The following is a 20,692-nucleotide window of genomic DNA, read 5'->3' on the forward strand; positions in this document are numbered from 1 at the left end:
GCTGACAGGAGCTTGCTGCTGCAGACTCTTCAGTGTCTTGACTGGAATGAGTTCTGCACATGCACGAATCCTTGTGCATGCACATTAGCGTTCCCTTTTCTTTTTCAATCAACCATCGCTGGAGCTTACCCTGCGCCCTGACGCTGCTCACCTGCCAGCTTCTCAGTGCAGGCTACATTACCCAGGAGAGCTCCTGGTTCCGGCGTGCAGGTAAGGCCTTTTTTATTTTCTGGCGATTTCTTCAGTTCTTTGCTGTTCATTGTGATTCTTTCCTTCTTCAGATCCATTTTCTTTCTTTTCTTTCAATGTTTATGTACTGTTTCCTGTATTCTTTTTGTTACAATTCCCCCCCCTCCCCCACACTTTTAAAGTTTTTCTCTAGGGAGCACTGGTTTCACCCGACCAGTCGCTACTCCATTACATGACCACTCCCCATAACTTCATCCTTGAGGATTGACTCTAATATCTTCCCAACCACCAATGTCAGACTTATAGGTCTATAGTTTCCTTTTTTCTGTTTCCTACCTTTCTTGTACAATAAAACCATGCCAAAGACTATTGATTTCTGGAAGATTGTCACGAATGGATCCACAATCTCCAAAGCCACCTCTTTCAGAACCCTCAGGTGTACCTAGTCAGGTCCGGGAGATTTATCTATCTTTAATCCATTCAATTTACCCACCACAATTTCTCTAGTCATCTTTTTTTTTGTAATTCTTTATTTATCGCACTATGAACCATATCAACCAATATATTTACAGATGCATCTCTTTAAATATTCACAGTAACATTTTCTCTTTTTTTCCCCATCCCTCCCCCCTCCAAAAACAGTAAATATTGAACAGCTCTGGTGAGCTGCTTCTGTATCCATGCTGGGCCCCCTGCTGCAGGTCGACCCACTGCTGGGAACCCTGCTGAAGGTTGACCCGCTGCTGGGCCCCCTGGGTGTCTCTCAGCAGGCCGCTCCGCAGCTGGCCGCTCCTCAGCTGAGTCCCCCTCCTGCCACCGTTAACCTTTTCTTTGCGCATGCGCAGTTGCACACCTCTTCTTGGCTCTGAGAGCCATTTTTGAAGTCCGCCGGTCAGGAGGACACCGCTCTTCTGGGGACTCACCAACATCGGAGATCGGCCGCTCCTCTCCACAGTGGCTCTCTGCCCCGATGTGCAGGTAAGGCCTTCTTCTTTCTTCTCCAGTGATTTTCCTTCTTCCCTTTTCTCTGTTGTTCTTACTTTTTCTCTTTTGGGTGCCATCTTCTGTCTCTTCTTTGTAATTTTATCTTTCTCTTCCTGTATTTTATGTTTATTTAGCTCTGTTTTTCAAACTTTTTTCTTTTCTCTAGAGAGGGCTGGTTCCACTCAACCAGCCACTACTCTATCACATGACTCCTCCCGAAAGCTAATTTCTCTAGTAATCTTAACTGTATCCAACACTACTTCATGAAGCCTGTCTGTCAGGGATATCACTAATGTCTTCCAGAGTGAAATATTGATTTAGTTCTTCTGCCATTTCTTTGTAACCCATTATTTCCCCAGCATCGTTTTCTCTCGGTCCTATGTCAACACTCGTCTCTCTTTTATTCTTTATATATTTTAAAAAGCTCTTAGTATCTTTTTCTATATGGTTTGCCAATCTCCTTTCATAATTCATCTTTTCTTTCCTTATGACTTTCTTTATATCTGACTAAGTTTTTAAAAGAATCCCAGGCCTCTGATTTCCCACTAATTCTAGCTTCCTTGTGCGCTCTCCCCTTTGCTTTTATCTTGGCCTTCACTTCTTTTGTTAGCCACATTGGAACCATCTTTCCTTTGATTAATCTCCTTTACCCTGGAATATATCTATTCTCGTAGATGAGAATATATCTGGATGCCTTTTATTTATTTGCAAAAATATCTTCCAATCCTGCTCTGTTCCTCCGACAAGTTTGCTTTTCCACTCGTTCTGAGCCAGTTCTTTCCTCGTACCTCCATCATTTCCTTGATTCCACTGAAAAATTGATACATTCGATAACATTTTTTCCTTTTCAAATTTGAAATTGAATTCAACCATGTTATGGTCACTGCTTCCTAGAGATTCTAAGACCTTTAACTCTCTAACGGCCTCAGGTTCATTGCACATGACCGAATTGAGAACTGTGGATCACCTGGTGGGTTTCTCAACAAGCTGTTCAAAAAATCCATCTCTGAAGTTTTCTACAAACTCACTCTCCTGCGATCCAGTAAATTCCTGTCCTTCCCAATCCCCTGCCATGTTAAAAATATTACATAATTATTTTGATATTATCTTTGCGACACGTCCTTTGTATTTCTGTCTGTATCTCATAGTCCACCTCCCGACTGGTGTTTGGGGGCCTGTATATAACTGCCAATATGATCGTTTTACCTTGAAAATTCTTAATTCAACCCATACTGATTCTACCACTTGAAGTGCCAGTTGATGAAGTAGACAAAGACGATGTGGTCAAACAATAGTCATGGCTTTTATTAGCAGAAACTCATGGTACAATAATGAAAGACTATAGGCGCATACACAGTTACACCCAAGGGGAGTGTCCTTAATTGTAGAGATAACACAGCTGTTAGTACAGCCAGGCTCGAAAAAGGGGAGACAGGCAGCTTGGCAGACATTCATCACAGTCTCCCTGCGGCAGAAGGGTTAAAATCAAGAGGACAGCTGCTAGAAAAGACTGAAGCAAGCGATACATGGATACCATGTTTGGCATTGAGAATACTCTAACAGCCAAATTATGCCATTATCTAGCAAGCAATCGAAGTATAATGAGATGTTTTATGAATATGTCAGCCTATCAGGTTGTTTATGAATTCTGGTGCTTCTTCTCAAAACAGGTGGCTCCTTTGCAACCTTGGGAACTGGTACAGTTCCTGGGTCTGTAGTGTGGGAAGGACTGACTTCTGGACCCGCTCCAGAATCGCCAGCGTGAGGCAGTGGAGTCTCAGCATGGCTATCTGAAAGTTTACTAGGGGTCACAGGCTGGGGAGGGTGAGCCCAATCTCTCAGGCTCACTCCGAGTAGGGATGTGAGGAAGGGGCGAACCAGGCGAGGCCAGATCTCTTAGGGGTTCAGTGTCAGTACTCCCGTCTGGGAATTTAACATGAACGTAGTTGGGGTTGGTATGCAGTAGCTGAACTGGTTGGACTAGGGGGTCTGTTTTATGCGCCCGAGCATGGGTCTTCAGCAGCACGGTTCCACACTCAGATAAACAGGCTGGCCAGTCCATCACAGTTCCTGATTTCCTAGGAAAGGCAAACATACGTTCACGAGGTGTTTGATTTGTTGCAGTACACAATAATGACCAAATAGAATGTAGTGTCTCAGGTAGCACCTCCTGCCACCGGGTAACAGGGTAACCATGTGTTTTTAAAGCAAGATTAACAGTCTTCCAGACTGTAGCATTAGCCCTTTCAATCTGCCCCTTGCCCTGCGGGTTGTAGCTCGTGGTACGGCTGGTGGCAATCCCTTCCGTAGCAGAGCTCGCTGTAGTTCAGTGCTCATGAATGCTGAGCCCCTATTGGTATGAATGTAATTGGGAAAACCAAAAATGCTGAAAATTCTGTCATGTGACTTAATGACAGACGTTGACATGACGGCAGGGTATATCAAAGGGAAACCTGGAATATTCGTCAGTTACAGTAAGGAAATATACATTTTTGTTGTTGGAAGTTAATGGTCCTTTAAAATCTAAGCTAATCCTCTCAAAAGGTTGGGTTGCTTTGATGAGAGTGGCCTCCGGAGCTTTGAAATATTGCGGTTTGCATTCTGCACAAACGGGACAGCTTTTAGTCAGTTTCCTGACTTCTTCCAGAGAGTAAGGAAGGTTGTTAGCCCTTATGTAGTGGAAGAACCTCGTGACTCCAGGGTGGCACAGTCTGCTATGGATCTCTTTTAGGCCCTCCAGCTGAGCACCAGCAGTAGATCGTGACAATGTGTCAGAGAGATCATTTAACCTGCCCGGTCTGTACTGGATCTCATAATTATAAGTTGAGAGTTCTATTTGCCAGCGTGCCATCTTATTGTTCTTGATTTTACTTTTGTGTTTAGTACTGAACATGTAGGCTACAGATTTCTGATCAGTGACAAGAGTAAATTTTCTGCCGGCTAGAAAGTGTCTCCAGTAGCGAACAGCTTCAATAATAGACTGGGCTTTTTTTTCAATGGCAGGATGTTTAAGTTCAGGTCCACGTAACGTGCGAGAGAAGAATGCCACAGGTCTGCCCCTTTTGATTAAGGGTTTCTGCCAAGGAACAATCTGAGGCATCAGTTTCCACTTGGAATGGGACATCCTCGTCAATGGACGAAAGCTTTGGTAATATCAGCTTTAATTCTCTCATAGACATAGAAGATAGGAGCAGGAGTAGGTCATTCGACCCTTCGAGCCTGCTCCGCCATTCAACGAAATCATGGCTGATCTTAAAGCTCAGTACCCCGTCCCTGCCTTCTCTCCGTAACCTTTAATACCCTTATACTGAAGAAATAGATCTAATTCCCTCTTAAATATATTTAATGAACCTGCCTCTACTGCCCTCTGTGGCAATGAATTCCACAGATTCACCACCCTCTGGATAAAGAAATTCCTCCTCATCTCGGTCCTAAATGGTTTGCCTATTATCCTCAAACCATGGCCCCGGGTTCTGGATTTTCCCATCATTGGAAACATCCCATCTGCATCCATTCTGTCCAGTCCTGCCAGAATTTTATATGTCTCTATGAGATCCCCTCTCAATCTTCTAAACTCCAGCGAGTACAATCCCAATTTGCGCAATCTTTCCTCATAAGTCATTCCTGCCATTCCAGGTATCAGCCTGGTGAATCGCCTCTGCACTCCCTCCATTGCAAGAACATCCTTCCTTAGATAAGGTGACCAAAACTGCACACAATACACCAGGTGTGGTCTCACCAAGGCCCTGTACAGCTGCAGTAAGGTATCCTTGTTCCTATACTCAAACCCTCTTGATATGAAGGCCAACATACCATTTGCCTTTTTAACCACCTGCTGTACCTTCATGCTCGCCTTCAGAGACTGGTGTACAAGTACCCTAGGTCTCTCTGCACTTCCCTATCTCTTAATCTATTGCCATTCAAATAGTAATCTGCCCTCCGGTTTGTATTACCAAAGTGGATAACCTCACATTTATCCACATTGTAGTGCATTTGCCATGTATCTGCCCAGTCCCTCAATTTATCCAAATCACACTGGAGCTTTCTGACCCCCTCTTCCGTGCACACAACCCCTCCTAGCTTAGTGTCATCTGCAAATTTGGAGATATTACATCCAATCCCCTCATCCAGATCATTAATGTAAATTGTGAACAGCTGGGGTCCCAGTACAGATCCCTGTGGTACCCCACTGGTCACCGCCTGCCACTCAGAAAACGAGCCATTTATCCCAACTCTCTGTCTTCTAGGTGCCAGCCAGTTCTCAATCCACATCAATACTTTGCCCCCAATCCCATGAGCCTTGATTTTGGAAGCCAATCGTTTATGCGGGACCTTATCGAAGGCCTTTTGGAAGTCCAGGTACACCACATCCACTGGCTCTCCCCCATCTATTTTACCTATCACCATCTCAAAGAATTCCAATAGATTTGTCAAGCACGATTTACCTTTTGTAAATCCATGTTGACTCCGTCCGATCCCTTCTCTGCTAGTCATATGCTCCGCTATTACATCCTTAATAATGGATTCCATCATTTTGCCCACTACTAATGTAAGGCTCACCGGCCTATAATTCCCTGCTTTTTCTCTACCCCCTCTTTTTAAATAGTGGGGTAACATTAGCTACCCTCCAATCCATGGGTACTGATCCTGAGTCTCTCGAAAGCCTTCAAGGCCATTGGAGAGAGAGAGGAAAAGATTTAGTGTCAAACAGAGGGCATACCTTCGTGGCGTTGTCCTGAACCCATTTGCAGTAATAGGAAAAGAATCCCATACACCTTTTAAGGGTTTTGCTGAGTCTGGGGGTGGTAACTTCTTAAGGGGGGCCATTCTTTCCGTGTCGGGGCGGATTTCGTCCTTGAAGACAATGTAGCCCAGAGCGGGTAGCTCTGTCGCGTTGAACACACATTTGCCCTCGTTAAATATAAGGTCGAGTTCTTTAGCTGTTGCTAAAAATTTCTAAGTTCTTGTCGTGTTCAGACTGTGTTTTCCCACAGATAGTGACATTATCCAGATGGGGAAACTTACCCTGTAACTCATACGTCCTAACAATCTTATCCATTTCCCTCTGAAACACGGACACACCATTAGTGATCCTAAAAGGTAGCCTTTTAAACTGGTATAATCTCCCATCAGCCTCAAAAGCCATACAAGGCCGTTCCCTTTTCTTAATGGGGATTTGGTGATAAGCTGCTTTGAGGTCGATAGTGGAGTACACTTTGTATTGCGCTATCTGATTAGTCATTTCATTGATGCATGACAGGGGGTAGGTATCCAGGTTCGTGTAATGGTTGATTGTCTGACTGTAGTCAATAGCCAGTCGTCTCTTAGAGTGATTTTTCATGACTACCACTTGGGCCCGCCACAGACTCTAACTAATTTCAATTACTCCCTCTTTAAGCAGTCTCTGGGTCTCCGCTTTGATAAACTCACGATCCTCTTTGCTGTAAGAAAGGCTTTTAGTGGCAATTGGCTGACACTCAGGGGATATATCATTGAAAAGGGAGGGAGCTTTGATCTTTAATGCGGACAGACTGCAGTAACTAGCGTAGTGGCCCACCGAAATTTAACACTACACTGTTCATCTGAGATTGAATTATCTAACACGGGCGCAGAGCTCCGACATAATAAAGAGCCACACATCAGCAAGGCAATGTCCCTGCAAATTTAAAGTAATTTTACATTTGTCCCATACAGTTTTTGTAAGTTCACTACAAGCCATCACTATCTTTCGGTTCACTGGATATCTCCGCAAACTTAAGGCTCTGGCAACCTTCTCGTGGATGTAGTTGTCAGTACTCCCTGAGTCTATTAGACAATCAAGAGTCTCACCATTCACCTCCCCCTTCATAGTTGACCGTTCCAGTCCATAACATCCCCCGAGCTTCACAGTCAATTGAGCTATCACAGGGGATCTCACCTCACCGTCACTTGAAATCGATTCAGCCTGCTTGTCTGAAGATTCCCCCTTTTCACAATTGTCTTCCATTCCTGCAGCTCCAGGATGCATTTTCTTGGTGCTTCTCTTCTTCTTCTTATCAGTGGGGGTACTTTTCGCCTTACACGCTTTAGCAAAGTGGCCAAGTTTCCCATAATAGCTGCAGGTAGCAAATTGAGCTGGGCACTTCTGTCTGGGGTGCCAGCTCTTATCACAGAAGTAGCATTTTTCAGGAGTTCGCCTTTGGGGTTCCAGCACTCTTGAAAATTTCCTTTTCGGTTTCTAGCATTTCACTGTTTTGGCTAGAGTGACTGCCCGGTCGTAGGTTAAGGGGAGTGTCCTTAAGGGGAGTGTCCTTAACTGTAGAGATAATGCACAGCCAATGTTAGTACAGCCAGGCTCACCAGAGGGGAGACAGTCAGCTTGGCACACATTCACCACACCACTTTAGACCCTATGTCCCTTCTTTCTATTGATTTAATGCCATTTCATCATCAGAGCCATCCCTCCACCACACCCCCACACCCCCTCCCTCCCCACCAATCATTCTCCTGGTACCTACCCCTGTGATTATAGGAGATGATCCACTTGTCCCCATACCCCCTCCCTCCCTACCAATCGTCCCCCTGGGACTACCCCTGTGACTATAGATGCTCCACATCCCCACACCCCCTCCCTCCCCACCAATCACCCCCCTATGACTACATTTCCTCCCTCATCACCATTCTTGGTCCCAAACAGTCCTTCCAAGTGAAGCAATATTTTGCTTGTGAATCTTCCGGGGTCATCTACTGAATCCGGCACTCCGGTTGTGGCGTCTACTTCAGAGAGACTGGATGAAGACTGGGAGATCGCTATGTAGACCACCTCAGATCTGTCCGCCACAATAATGTGGATCTCCCAGTGGCCACCCATTTTAATTCTCTGTCCCATTCCCTTGCTGACATGTCTGTCCATGGTGTCATGCACTGCCAGACTGAGATCTCCTGCAAATTGGAGCAATAACACCTCATCTTCCATCTGGGCACCCTCCAAAAGAATGTCATTAACATAGACTTCTCCAGTTTCCTTTAAAACCCCTCCCTCCCTACCTTTCCCCAGCTTTTTGTCTCCTCCTCCTCCTCGTTTCACAGAGCCAAAATCCATTCTTACCTCTCCACTTATCATGTCCAACCTTTTGTTGGTCTGGACTCCTCCCCGAGCCCCCTTGTTTTTATTCTGATGCCTTCCTGTTCTTTGCTTATTCCTTGTAGAAGGGCTCAGGCCTGAAACATCGGTTATATATCTTTACGTCCTCCAGACGCTGAGAGACCAGCTGAGTTCCTCCAGCAGTTTTCCTGTGCATAGATTGTTCTGGTGTCTGGATTGTTTTTCGATGGATGGACCATCTCATCGAATGCTTTCACCAGTAGATGCCAATGCCATAGAAATAGTGCAACATACATATTTTCTCCCACTGCTGAGTTCCTCCAGCCCTTATCGAGGGTTCAGTAGTGGAGAGGGTCAAGAACTTCAAATTCCTGGGTGTTAACATCTTTGAGGGCCTATCCTGCAGCCTCCATCACGAAGGTTCACCAGTGGCTGCACTTGGTGAGGTGTTTGAGATTTGGTATATTACCAAAAACTCTCTGAAAAATTCTACAGGTCTACCGGCTGGTGCATCACTGCCTGGTATGGTGGTGCCAACTCTCAGGAGAAGAATAAACTCCAGAGGGTTGTTAACTCATCCTGCGACATCAGGTGCCAGACTTCTCTCCATCAAGGGCATCTACATGAGGCGGTGCCTTAAGAAAGCAGCCTCTATCCTCAAAGACCCCCAGGCCATGCCCTCTTCACTCTGCTACCATCGGGGAAAAGGTACAGGAGCCTAAAGATGAGCTCTCAGCGGCACAAGGACTGCTTCTTCCCCTCCGCCATCAGATACCTGATTAACCACAGACACTGCCTTACTTTTCACGCACTATTTTAAAAGTGTTGTAAGGTGGTTTGTAAGAATGTACTGTGACGCTGCCGCAAAACAACGAATTATGTGACTTGTTCACGACAATAAATTCTGATTCTGTTTGTTGCTCCAGATTCCAATATCTACATCATCCTATATATCTTAGATGAATATTAATGAGCAGAGAGTACAGAGATCAAAAACTGTGAGGCCTAAAGCTTATTAAAGCAGGTGACAATGTAAGACCGTGTAAAGAGAAGAGCTCTGCCAGATGATGGCTTCATCCATTTTTTTGATGTTTTAATGTTCTCCACATTAACAAGCAACAAAATAGTGAACAAGAAGGCGACCACAGCAGCAGGCGAGGCCAGAGCTTGGTTGTCGAAGGACTCACCCAGGCTGCAGGCATCTGGCTTCTGAGACCCAGGCATTGGGACCAGGATTTGTCGCTGGCAATCAAGGATCCTGAAGGGCATCAGATGCTCGGAGGGTCGCTTGGATGCCACAAGCTGGGAAAACGCAGCTTGAATGAACTAGAGGCCGTGCAGCTCTGGAGGTTACAGTGGCAGGATCCACTCACTGACTGAGGGATCTTGCTTTAACGTCTGTCTCATGTTGATAGCAGCGCTGGACAAGGGGCACCTCTTTTTGTCCCTTTACAGGACAAGCAAAGGAAAACACATTTTGTGTACATGACAATAAAGGAATTTTGATTATTGAACAAGGGCTTACCACAAGTATTGCTGGAGGAACTCAGCAGGTCTCAGACAATAGACAGTAGGTGCTGGAGTAGGCCAATTGGCCTGTCGAGCCAACATCACCATTTTACAGATCATGGCTGATCATTCTCTATCAGTATCCATTCCCTGCCTTATTCCCATAACCCTCAACTCCCCTGCCCACAAGAGCCTTATCTAACTCCCTTTTGAAGATATCCAATGAATTTGCCCCTACCACCCTCTACGACAATGCATTCCACAGATCCACACTTCTCTGGGTAAAAAAAAATTCTCCTCATCTCCGTCCTAAAGGGCTTTCCCTGAATCCTTAAACTATGCCCTCTACTCCTAGTCTCTCCCAACATTGGGAACATGTAATCCGAATTCACCCTGTCTGGCCCCTGTTTGACCATGGCTTCAAAGTCAAATGTTTGAAGTTGTGACTTGCACATAACTTGGATTAAAGTAAGGGAGAGTTGCGCAGGTCGTCGGCCTCATTCTCTCAATCTGGCCTATCTGGACTCAGTGGCAAGACATAGACGAGACAGGTCAGGATGCAGTGGATGGCCAGCAGTGCTCCATGTGTGTCTCACTGTGCCCTCTTAACGCTCCATGATGCAATGCTGAGAATCGCCTTTCTGTCTGTTGAACCAGTGATGGTTTCTTCCGCACAGTCTGCTGAACCCAGGCTTCACACGCTAGGTAGACAGGCCCTGAGTGTTGTGGGTCCACGGCAGTTCTTGCAGTGTGCTCACAAGCCTCTCCACCCATTGTCGGGCATCCTCTTCCGCCTGCTCCATCATTGGGATCATCACCTAATGGTGTAGCAATGACTCCACCCCCTCTTTTGTTTTTGACTGTGAGCTGAAGCGGTTTCCAGGGTGTGGCACGAGGAGCCAACAAGTGAGAGATTGAGATGAGTGAGGTCCATCCCCACCTTAGTGAGGTGCAGCTATCAGCACCAAAGGTACTCCCTCTCCTCAGAGCTCCCTGCAGGGTGGAGTGGGCAATTAGAGCAAAGGCTGCCAGTACTGAAATCTGATAGGAGAGCTTGAAAGGGGCATGAGAAGCCCTTGGCGTGTAGAATGAAGGAGAACCCCAAGGCATTCTATGCGTATGTGAAGAACAGAAGGATGATGAGAATGAAGGTGGGCTGCTAAATGGTAAAGGAGGCAACATGTGCCTGGAGGTTGGGGAGGTCCTAAATGAATACTTCAGTATTCACCAGGGAAAAGGACCTTGTTCAGGGCAAGGTTGAAATAGAACAGGCATGTGGAGATTAAGGAAGAGGAAGTGTTGGATCTGCTTAAAAACATCAAGATTGATAAGTCCCTGAGGCCAGATGTGATACATCCCAGGGTGCTGTGGGAAGGGAGGGAAGAGATAGCTGGGGCAGGAGCAATGATCCTTGAGTCCTCCTTGGCCTCAGGGGAGGAGCCAGAGGAATGAAGAATAGCAAATGTAGTCCCCTTGTTTAAAATAATGTAATGGGGAGAATCTTGGGAATTATAAGCCAGTGAGTTTACATCAGTGGTGTGCAAACTAATGGAGAGGATTCTTAAGGATAGGATCTATGAGCATTTAGAGAAGTACCATCTACTCAAGGATAGTCAGTGTGGCTTTTTGAAGGGAAGGTCATGCCTCAGGAGCCTAAATGTTTTTTTAAAAAAGGTAACAAAAGAAAATGATGAAGGTAGGGCAGTAGATGTGGTCTCTTTGAATTTTAGTAAGTCCTCATGAGAGACTTGTTCAGAAAGTCATGAGGCATGGGATCTATGGACCTTTGGCTGCGTGGATTAAAAATGGGCTTGCATATAGAAAGCAGAGAGTAGTTGTGGAAGGAAAATATTCTGCCTGGAGGTCAGTGACTAGTGAAGTGCTGCAAGGATCTGTTCTGGGACACCAGCTCTTCGTGATTTTTATAAATATAAATTAAAAAAAATTTAGACATACAGCATGGAAACAGGCCCTTTCAACCCATGGGCCCGGACCACCCAATTACACCCAGTTGACCATCCACCCCCAATATGTTTCGAACAGTGGGAGGAAACCAGAACATCAGGAAGAAACTCATGCAGACAAGGGGAGAATGTACAAACTCCTTGCAGACAGTGTGGAATTCGAACCCCCATCCCGGTCACCGGCACTGTAATGGCGTTGCGCTAACTGTGATGTAGAATGAGAAGCGGAAGGATGGGTTAGTAAGTTTGCAGATGATACGAAGGTTGGAGGAGTCATGGCTGGTGCTGAAGGTTGTCATCGGTTACAAAAGGATTTAGACAGGAAGCAGAGTTGCATGGTAAAGTGGCAGATGGAGTTCAATCTGGATGTATTTTGGAAGGTCAAATAATGGTCAAATAATTAGCAGTGTAATCCTTGGGGTCTAAATCCATACATTTCTTAAGGTTGCTGTGCAGGTTGATAGTATAGTTAAGAAGGCTGATGGGATGCTGGTCTTCATTTATTAAGTTCAAGATTCAAGAGGTCATGTTACAACTCTACAATTTTTGATAAGACCACACTTTGAATATTGTGTTTATTTCTGGTCACCTCATTATAGGACAGATATGGAAGCTGTGGAGAGAGGGCAGAGGAGATTTACCAGGGTGTTACCTGGATTGGGAAACAAGTCTTATGAGGCAAGGTTAGCAGAGCTGGGACTTTTCTCTTTGGAGCGAAGAAAGATTAAAGATCCACAAGATTATGAGAAGCATAGATAGGGTGGATGGCCAGCGCCTGTTTCTCAGGGCAGGATCAGCAAACACCAGAGGACATCTGTTCAAAGTGAAGGGAGAGAAGTTTAGGGGAGACATCAGGGGTAATTTTTTTTTAAACTACAGAGTTGTGGGTGCCTGGAATGCCTGGCCGGGGATGGTGTTGGAGGGTGAAACATTGGGGGCATTTAAGAGACTCTCAGGCACGTGGATGAAAGAAGAATAGAGGGTTACGTATGGGGTAGGGAGGGTTCAGTATTTTGTTTTTGGACAGAATGTATAGGTTGGCACAACATCGAGGGTGGAAGGAGGGCCAGTACTGTGCTGTCCAGTTCTATATTTAGAAAGTGAGATAGTGGCATGGAGACCATATGGAACCAAAGAGATTTGGTGGTGGGGAAGGAAGAGAGGAGGAAAAAGCAGAGGAATCTAGTGGGGAGGAAGAGAAGAGCAGAAGAGGTTTAGAAAGGTGGGGGGGGGGGTTCATTACCTGCAAGAAATTTGAGGTTGGGACGTTCAGCCCAAAGCTATTACAGCACTAGTGACCAGTGATGAATCTGCTGATGTCCGCAAGGAGTTGCACATACTCCCTGTGTCTGTGGGTTTCCTCACACATTTCTAAGATGTACGATGTTGGGTTACGTGGGGGGAATTTGGGCCATGCAGGCTTGTGGGCCAAATGTTCTTGTTACTGTATCTCCAAATTAAAATTAAACTCCCCGTGTTGTGCCTGGGCAGCCCACCACAGGTCAGTGATATGAATATTGGATTTTCTAATTTTAGGTCATGCATCCTTTTCTTCATTACCCTTTCTGCTCTTTCCTCCCCTTTTTTTGCCAACCACCCTTATCATGCCCCCCCCCCACCCCATCTACTCTCATCCCTATGTCCTTTGGTCCTTTCCCCACTCCAGCCCAATTTTTCCACTGTATCCTTACACTTTCTGCTCTCCCCCACCCCAGTCTTTCTTTACATAGGGAGTCCCTGGGTTATGAACTTACAGATGACTCAAATGGAATAAAAGTTTAATTTCTCACTTGCAGAGTTTCATGACTTCAACCTCCTGCAATACTCACAAGGACGTGAACAATGTGCTTATTGGCTCCTCAAAGATATGAAACAAAGTAAGATGCAATTATCGCCATACGTCCCACTCCTGGGGCTTATCGCGTCCATCTCCCAATTACAAAATGTTGCAGGCAAAATTACATTTTTCTGCTTAGTATCGCTGGAGGCCACGCTCTGAAATGACAGTTTGGATGTCAGAGTGCAACACTTTGCACACAAAAAGAATGAGAAAATGTTAATTTGTGAGTTTGGGCGCATGGTCAGCGCAACACTGTTACAGGCCCAGCGATCAGAATTGGGGTTCAAATCCTGCACTGTGTGCAAGGAGTTGGTACATTCTCCCTGTGCCTGTGTGGGTTTTCCCTGGGGGTTCCGATTCCCTCCCACCCTTCAAAAAAGAAAATGGACGGGGGAGTTGTGGGTTAATTGGGTGGCCAAAATGGTCCTTTACAGTGTAGTATGTCTACATATGTAAAAAAAAATTAAAGTTGATCTGAGATTCTTTTGAGGCAATGGGACTAACAAGCATACATCTGATAAGCAACAGCTTCTAAAAGTGGATGGGAGACACATGACAGAATGCAGATGTTGGACTGATGAAGGGCTCAACGCACAAAACACGGAGCATTCTTTTTCTCCCACTGATGTTGCCCGACCCATCGACTTCCCTCAAAAGATATTTGCTGGAAATTTTGATGGAGTTGTCAAGGAACGAGAGAGAGAGAGAGAGAGAGAGAGAGAGAGAGAGAGAGAGAGAGTTGATGGCAATCTGAACAGTTAAGTCCAATCAGAGAGAACAATTGACAATTTCCCGAATGATCAGTGAATCAATGAACCAAAGACAATGTCTGACTTTTTTGAGCACTATTTCTATTTATTGTTGTAAGGTGGTTTATATGAACATTTGCTCTGTGAGGCTGCCACAAAACAACAGTTTGTGACTTGTTCATGACAATAAATCCTGATTTAATATGATAGGGAAGTAATTCAGTTGGGAGTTCAATGCAAATTGAGTCAAAAGTGGAGAAGATTTTGAGGGATAGGATGAAAAAAGTTGAGAGAGCATCAGTTACGAGGTGTACTTGACTAAAGGTTGACCTGATGATCATCACAGCATTTCTTCAACCTGAAATATTGGGTTCAGTCATCTTTCTACAGATGCAATGGATCTGCTGTTTCCACCATTTTCAAATTTGCTTTGGGTTTCCAGTATCTGGAGCATTTGAATTTCAATGACAGGATCTCATTTGTTCTCCAAGCACTGGAACACAAGAAATAGGGGCAGGAGAAGGCCATCTGGCCTATCAGGCAGATTCACCATTCATAATGATCATGGTCTTGGACTCAGCTCCACTTATCTGCCTCTCCTCCATAATCTTCAGTTCATAGGATTCAAAAATCTATTTGTGTCTTAAATGAGACATAAATCTCTGCTTTATGGGACAGATATAGGACTCCAATGGAGAAGCAGTTCCTCCTCACCAGTCTTAAATCTACTTCCTGAATCTGGTTCTTGTCTCAACTGCTCATTGAAACAACCTCTCATTCTTCTCAATTCCAATGAATCTCATCCTGGGCTACTCATCGCTCCACAGCTCGCCTCCTAGTTTCCAGAATGAACCTCTGCACTACCTCCAAAGCCAGCATATCAGATTCGGTAGGTCACCAAAGGTTTGGTACATCACCGAAGACTTTCGTAAACTTCTGCAGTTGGACCATGCAGAGCATTCCGGCTGGTCGCATCCCTGCCTGGTATGGAGGCGCTAATTTTCAGGACAAGAATAAACTTCAGAGGGTTGTTAATTAGGCCTGCGACCTCACAGGCACCAGACTCACTCCATCGAGAATATCTACATGAGACGATATCTTAAAAAAAAAGCAGCCTCTATCCTCAAAGTCCCCACCACCCAGGCCACGCCCTCTTCACTCTGCTCCCATCAGGAAAAAGGTACAGGAGCTTAAAGATGAGCCCTCAGTGGCACAAGGACAGCTTCATCCCCGCTCCCACCAGATTCCTGCATAATCAATGAACCACAGACACTGCCTTACATTTCGTGCACTATTATTTAATTTTTTTTATAGCAATTGTCGTAAGATGGTTATAATATGGTTTGCACTATGATGCTGAAGCAAAACACCAAACTTCATGACAATAAATTCTGATTCCTTTCTCAAGCAAGGAGACCATGACTGCACACAGCACTCCAAATGCAGCCTCACCAGTATCTGATGTAGCTGCTGCAGCACATCCCCACTCTTTAATCTCTCTAGCAATGAAGGCCAATGTCTCAATTGCAGCGGCAAATCATTCAAACAATCAACAAAGATTCTTGCTAAAGAGCCAAGGACAGAATCGTGGCTTTCCATACTCAGAGCCATCGAGTTTACCACCATGGAAACAGGACTTTCAGTGTAACCTATCCCTGTTGTTTATCAAAGCTTGTCCCTTTTGCTTTGACCGATATTCCTCTAAAGTAACATTTCCTATCCACCTTACTGACTAAACGTCTTGCAATTGTACCTACCCCTCCCACTTCCTCTGGCAGCTCACTCACACACCTATCATCCTCGGTGTAAAAAAAAAGTGCCCCTCAGATCCCTTTCCATCTTTCCCCTCTCGTCTTAATCTTAATGACCTTATCTATGCCCCTTATGATTTTATAGACCTCCCCCCCCCCCCCCCCACCAACCCATCCTAAAAGTCCCAACCTATCCAGCCTTTTCTTATAATTCAAGCCTGCTAGTAACATTCTTCTGAATCTTTTCTGCACCTTTTCCAGTTTAATATCTTTCCAGTATCTGGGTGGCCAGAACTGTGCATGGTCATCTAAATGTGGTCTCACCAAGGTCTTGTGGTGTTGTAATGTCATGCCTGCTCCTGTACTCAATGTTAAAAACATACTGCTGGAGAAACTCAGCAGGTCAGACAGGGTACCTTATAGAGCAAAGATAGATACATAACGGACGTTTTGGCTTGTACTTAATGCCCTGACTGACAAAGGGAGGCATGCAAGATGCCTGGCTCACCACCCTATCAGTGACACTACTTTCTTGGACTTTCCAGTCCCCCCAAGCCTCTCTATTCTACCATACTCTCGAGTATTCTTCACATCTTGTGTCCCGGAGATAGGCATGTTCATTTGTGAATTGTACAGCTGAAGTGATGGTTTCTGTTGAATCCATTTTCATGGTGTACCTTCAAATTCATCACCACTCTTGAAACTCTTGGGGACCACCAGTTTCTGAAAGCACTTCCCAGGCAGGCTTCAAGGCTGTCTTGATGAAGGGTTGCTACCTGAAATATCAGCAAAGCTGCCCCCACCCCCACTGGTGGCCCCGAACACACCAAGATGCTCCAGCAGACTGCTTCTCTCCCCACCCCCCCCACTTCCAGATTCTAGCACCTGCAACCCCTTGTGTTTTCAGTGCATTGCTAGGACATTACTAGGACAACTTGGGTGTCGCTGCATGACCTGGAGATGGATGGGAGGACAATACAGTGAGTTGAAGGGCCCCTTGCACAACCATCTTGGTGTAGATACATTTAGTGTGCGCTCTTTCCATAGAATTGGTCTCAGTTGGAGAAATGTATTATGGTTTTCAACTGCAACTCTGCATTTGATGCAGTCTTTATCCATCCACAGTTCATCTGCTCCATTCGATTGTCAATCAGTGTAATCCCCATTGTTTCCAAAAATTATTTTCCAAGTCTCATCATCCCATATTCAGGGCATAGCTTTTTCATCTACTTGTGTTTCTATCCCCAATACTTCCCTTTACTACCTTTGTCTTGGAGTTCACCTGCAGCTTCCTGCTGCTGGTCATCTCAAATTTCCTACTCTGGCTCCCTCACCTCCAATTTTGTGTGCCAGTACACACTTTTCGAGTTAATGCAGTCTCATGTAGTAGGCATTCCCTGAAGCAAGACTGCTAGATCCACAAATAATGATCCCTAATTAGAGAGACCTTCAAATCCATAAAGTCAGAAATATCTGTTTACAATTTTATCTCTATTTGGAAACAAAGGATTAACCTGCTCCTCAACAATTTCAAAAATAGAACGGGGATATAAAACAATAATGATTTGTATCTTTCAAAAGAAAACAAAAGTATAAACTGAACAATTAAAATAAAGTGAAAAGCACTTTTATTGGCAAAAACCCCATGAGATTATATACGAGATTGTATAAGCCATGATACAAAGATCTAGTCAAACATGGGTGATTATTACTGATCAGAGGAGGAATCAGGACCGTTTCCTTAAAACAACTTCTCTCATTCTTGAGTGATTCCCTCTGGTTTAATGGCAGACTGAATGCAATGTATTGTAAACACTAGTGAGGCCGTAATTCATTGAGCGTGACTAGTTAAAATGGCACTAGATCACTTCTGACCTGGTCTGTTTCCACTTTTCTTGAAACTGGATGACAGACAAAATATTACAACACATTAGGCAGGAAACCCCCAAAAAGAATGCTCCACAGCAGGAATTAAGACATTTTGTAAAAAGATAAATTATTGGAAAATTAGGCAATGAAGGAAGTTGATAAAAATACAGCAGGCTCACAATTAAAATGTTCTGTTCACAGACATTAGGTTAGGACATGCCCCAAAGACTAAAACCATTCTTGTGCTATAAAAGTGAATAGGCAGTGCCCTGCCTAACAGTCCTTTAAATTTCCGTGTAAGAATGTCATTATTATTGTAAGAAAGCACAAAAATTACTCGTGGCACCTACACATGATGTGTGGCTTACAAAAGATGGTGGTCATGATTTTAAAATCACAAAGCTCTGACTTGAAAGTTCAGACATATGAACTCTTCAGGTAACTGAAACTAGAGGAGTAAAAAGGTACAGTACTGTAAGGTAAAGTTCTATCAAATACATTTATAGAAGGAAACTTCCCTGCTTATCAACACTTGAATTGCGATTGTGACCATCGCCAAGAAATATTATTGCTTCAGTTACAGTCAAAGGCTTTTACTGACATCATCGAGACACTGGTATGTAACTGTGAGATTTCTCAAAAAACAAAAATCAAATTTCTGGCATCTTCAATGTTTCACGTAGTTCTCTGTCGATGTTGTGCCAGTTCAGCGGCTTTCCTTTCGGGGGATTGCTCTGATGTAATTTGTTTTACCAAGACATTCTGGGAGTTGTTCGACTGCAATTATCTCGGTCACTGCTTAGTTTACCTCTTCTATGAAGAAAAAGCCTTGTAATGCATTTACTCTCGGGATCAGTGTCTGTGAGGTTGCAATGTTAAAATGGTCTCCGCAGCTCTAAAAAAAAATAAACAAGAGCTTCGCTGGATAGAGACCAATGGTAATTTTCCACTGCTGATTTGTGTTCAAGTCATTGGATTTAACAGCTCCTCAACCAGCTTGCCACAAAAAGGCTGTTAGCATGAGAGTTAATTACTGGGGCTGTGGGGTAGGGACTGAGGGGGAATATGGCACTCTCAAACCTCATCTAGAGGAGTTAGTCACTGTAAAGGAGAGGATACACAGAGAAATTGTTTTTTTAAAATTTTAGTCCAAGATCTGTATTACCCCTAAAAGCTGGCGATTTCTGTTCCATTGGGGATCACGTGCATGGATGAGAATTTGTGGAAGTAGAGGAATGATTGAACTGGACAGGTGGCTGGTAGGATGGATCTAACAGAAGAGCTTGATAAAGCAGTTGTGACAATAGGGCTTGTCATTCTGCTCTTTGAAGGTGCCCTTGTTGAGCTGCTTCAAGCAGAAGGCACAGACAAAATGCTCTGGATGGAACTTTTTGCCCATAGCAGTGATGCAGCGGCCTGTAATCGGCTTCTGACACCCAGAGCACAGTGAGTTGCGACGCTCATGGTAATGCATCTCGCAATACGGCTGACCCTCATGTTCGAAAAAGCTGCCATTAATGAATGGGGTGAAACATTCCTGCAAACAAAATAGAAAATAAAATTACAAAGATTTGATAAATAAATTCCAGAGACAGACACGTTTAATCCAGCCTAGACACACAGCAAAATTGAGGGATGGGATAAAAATATGGTCATGATCACCAGTCTATCAATTGATCAGCTGGGTTTGGGAATGTGAGTGAAGGGAAATGGTTTAAATCTCATCTATAGGAGTTTCTCTTTGCTAAGTCACTGTCATGAAGAGATGTCCAAAATACTTTTATTTCAGTTCAACAACTATTATCCCAAAAGCAAAAAGATATTCTGAGCAAAACATTCAGCCTTGTGCAACTTGTACATCAGACATGCACAACTTTTATTTCAATGACTTTTTCAGAAACCAAACCAACCAGAGAATTTTTCCTCTTGATTTCATTTAAACTGTTAAAATCAAAGCTCGTGTAGATACACCAAGATACACATCACTAGAACTGTAGAACACTACAGCACAGAAACAGGCCTCTTCAGCCCTTCTAGTCTGTGACGAACCATTTTTCTTTGCCTAGTTCCACTGACCTACACCTAGTCCATAGCCCTCCCTACCCCTCCCATCCACGCATCTGTCCAAATTCTTCTTAAATGTTAAAATTGAGCCCACATTCACCACTTCAGCTGGAATCTCATTCCACACCTCCACAACACTCTGTGTGAAGAAGTTCCCCCTCATGTTCCCCTTAACCCAGGTCTTCTGGTTTGTATCTCACCTACCCTCAGTAGAAAAAGCCTTATCCCCCTCATAATTTTAAATACCTGTACCAAATCTCCCCTCATTCTTCCAAGCTCCAGGTAATAAAGTCCTAACTTGTTTAACCTTTCCCTGTAACCTAATTCCTGGAGTCCTGGCAACATCCTAGGAAATCTTCTCTGCACTCTTTCTATCTTATTGTTAACTTTCCTGTAGTTAGGTGACCAAAACTGCACATTGGCCTCACCAATGTTTTATACATCTTTAACAGAACATCCCAACTCCTATACTCAGTACTTTGATTTATGAAGGCCAAAATGTCAAAAGCTCTCTTTACAAACCTATGCACCTATGACGTCACTTTCAAGGAATTATGTACCTGTATTCCCAGGTCCCTCTGTTCTACCGCACTCCTCAGTTCCTGACCATTTACCGAGTACGTCCTTTCTTGGTTTGTCCTTCCAAAATGCAACACCTCAAACTTGTCTGCATTAAATTCCATCTGCCA

At 44.3% G+C, this 20,692-nt stretch overlaps 1 protein-coding gene across 1 annotated transcript in view; it reads right to left on the reverse strand.

The window, feature by feature from the left end:
- Positions 1-17,681: 17,681 nt before the first annotated feature.
- Positions 17,682-20,692, reverse strand: part of LOC138761496 (paxillin-like) — a 184,202-nt gene continuing 181,191 nt past the window's right edge. The window contains exon 12 of the mRNA XM_069933720.1: positions 17,682-19,476. Within this exon, the coding sequence (XP_069789821.1) occupies positions 19,210-19,476 (267 nt within the window). The 3' untranslated portion in view covers positions 17,682-19,209. The remainder of the gene's footprint in view (positions 19,477-20,692) is intronic.

This window comes from Narcine bancroftii, chromosome 4 (genome assembly GCF_036971445.1).
Source record: "Narcine bancroftii isolate sNarBan1 chromosome 4, sNarBan1.hap1, whole genome shotgun sequence".
NCBI lineage: Eukaryota > Metazoa > Chordata > Chondrichthyes > Torpediniformes > Narcinidae > Narcine > Narcine bancroftii.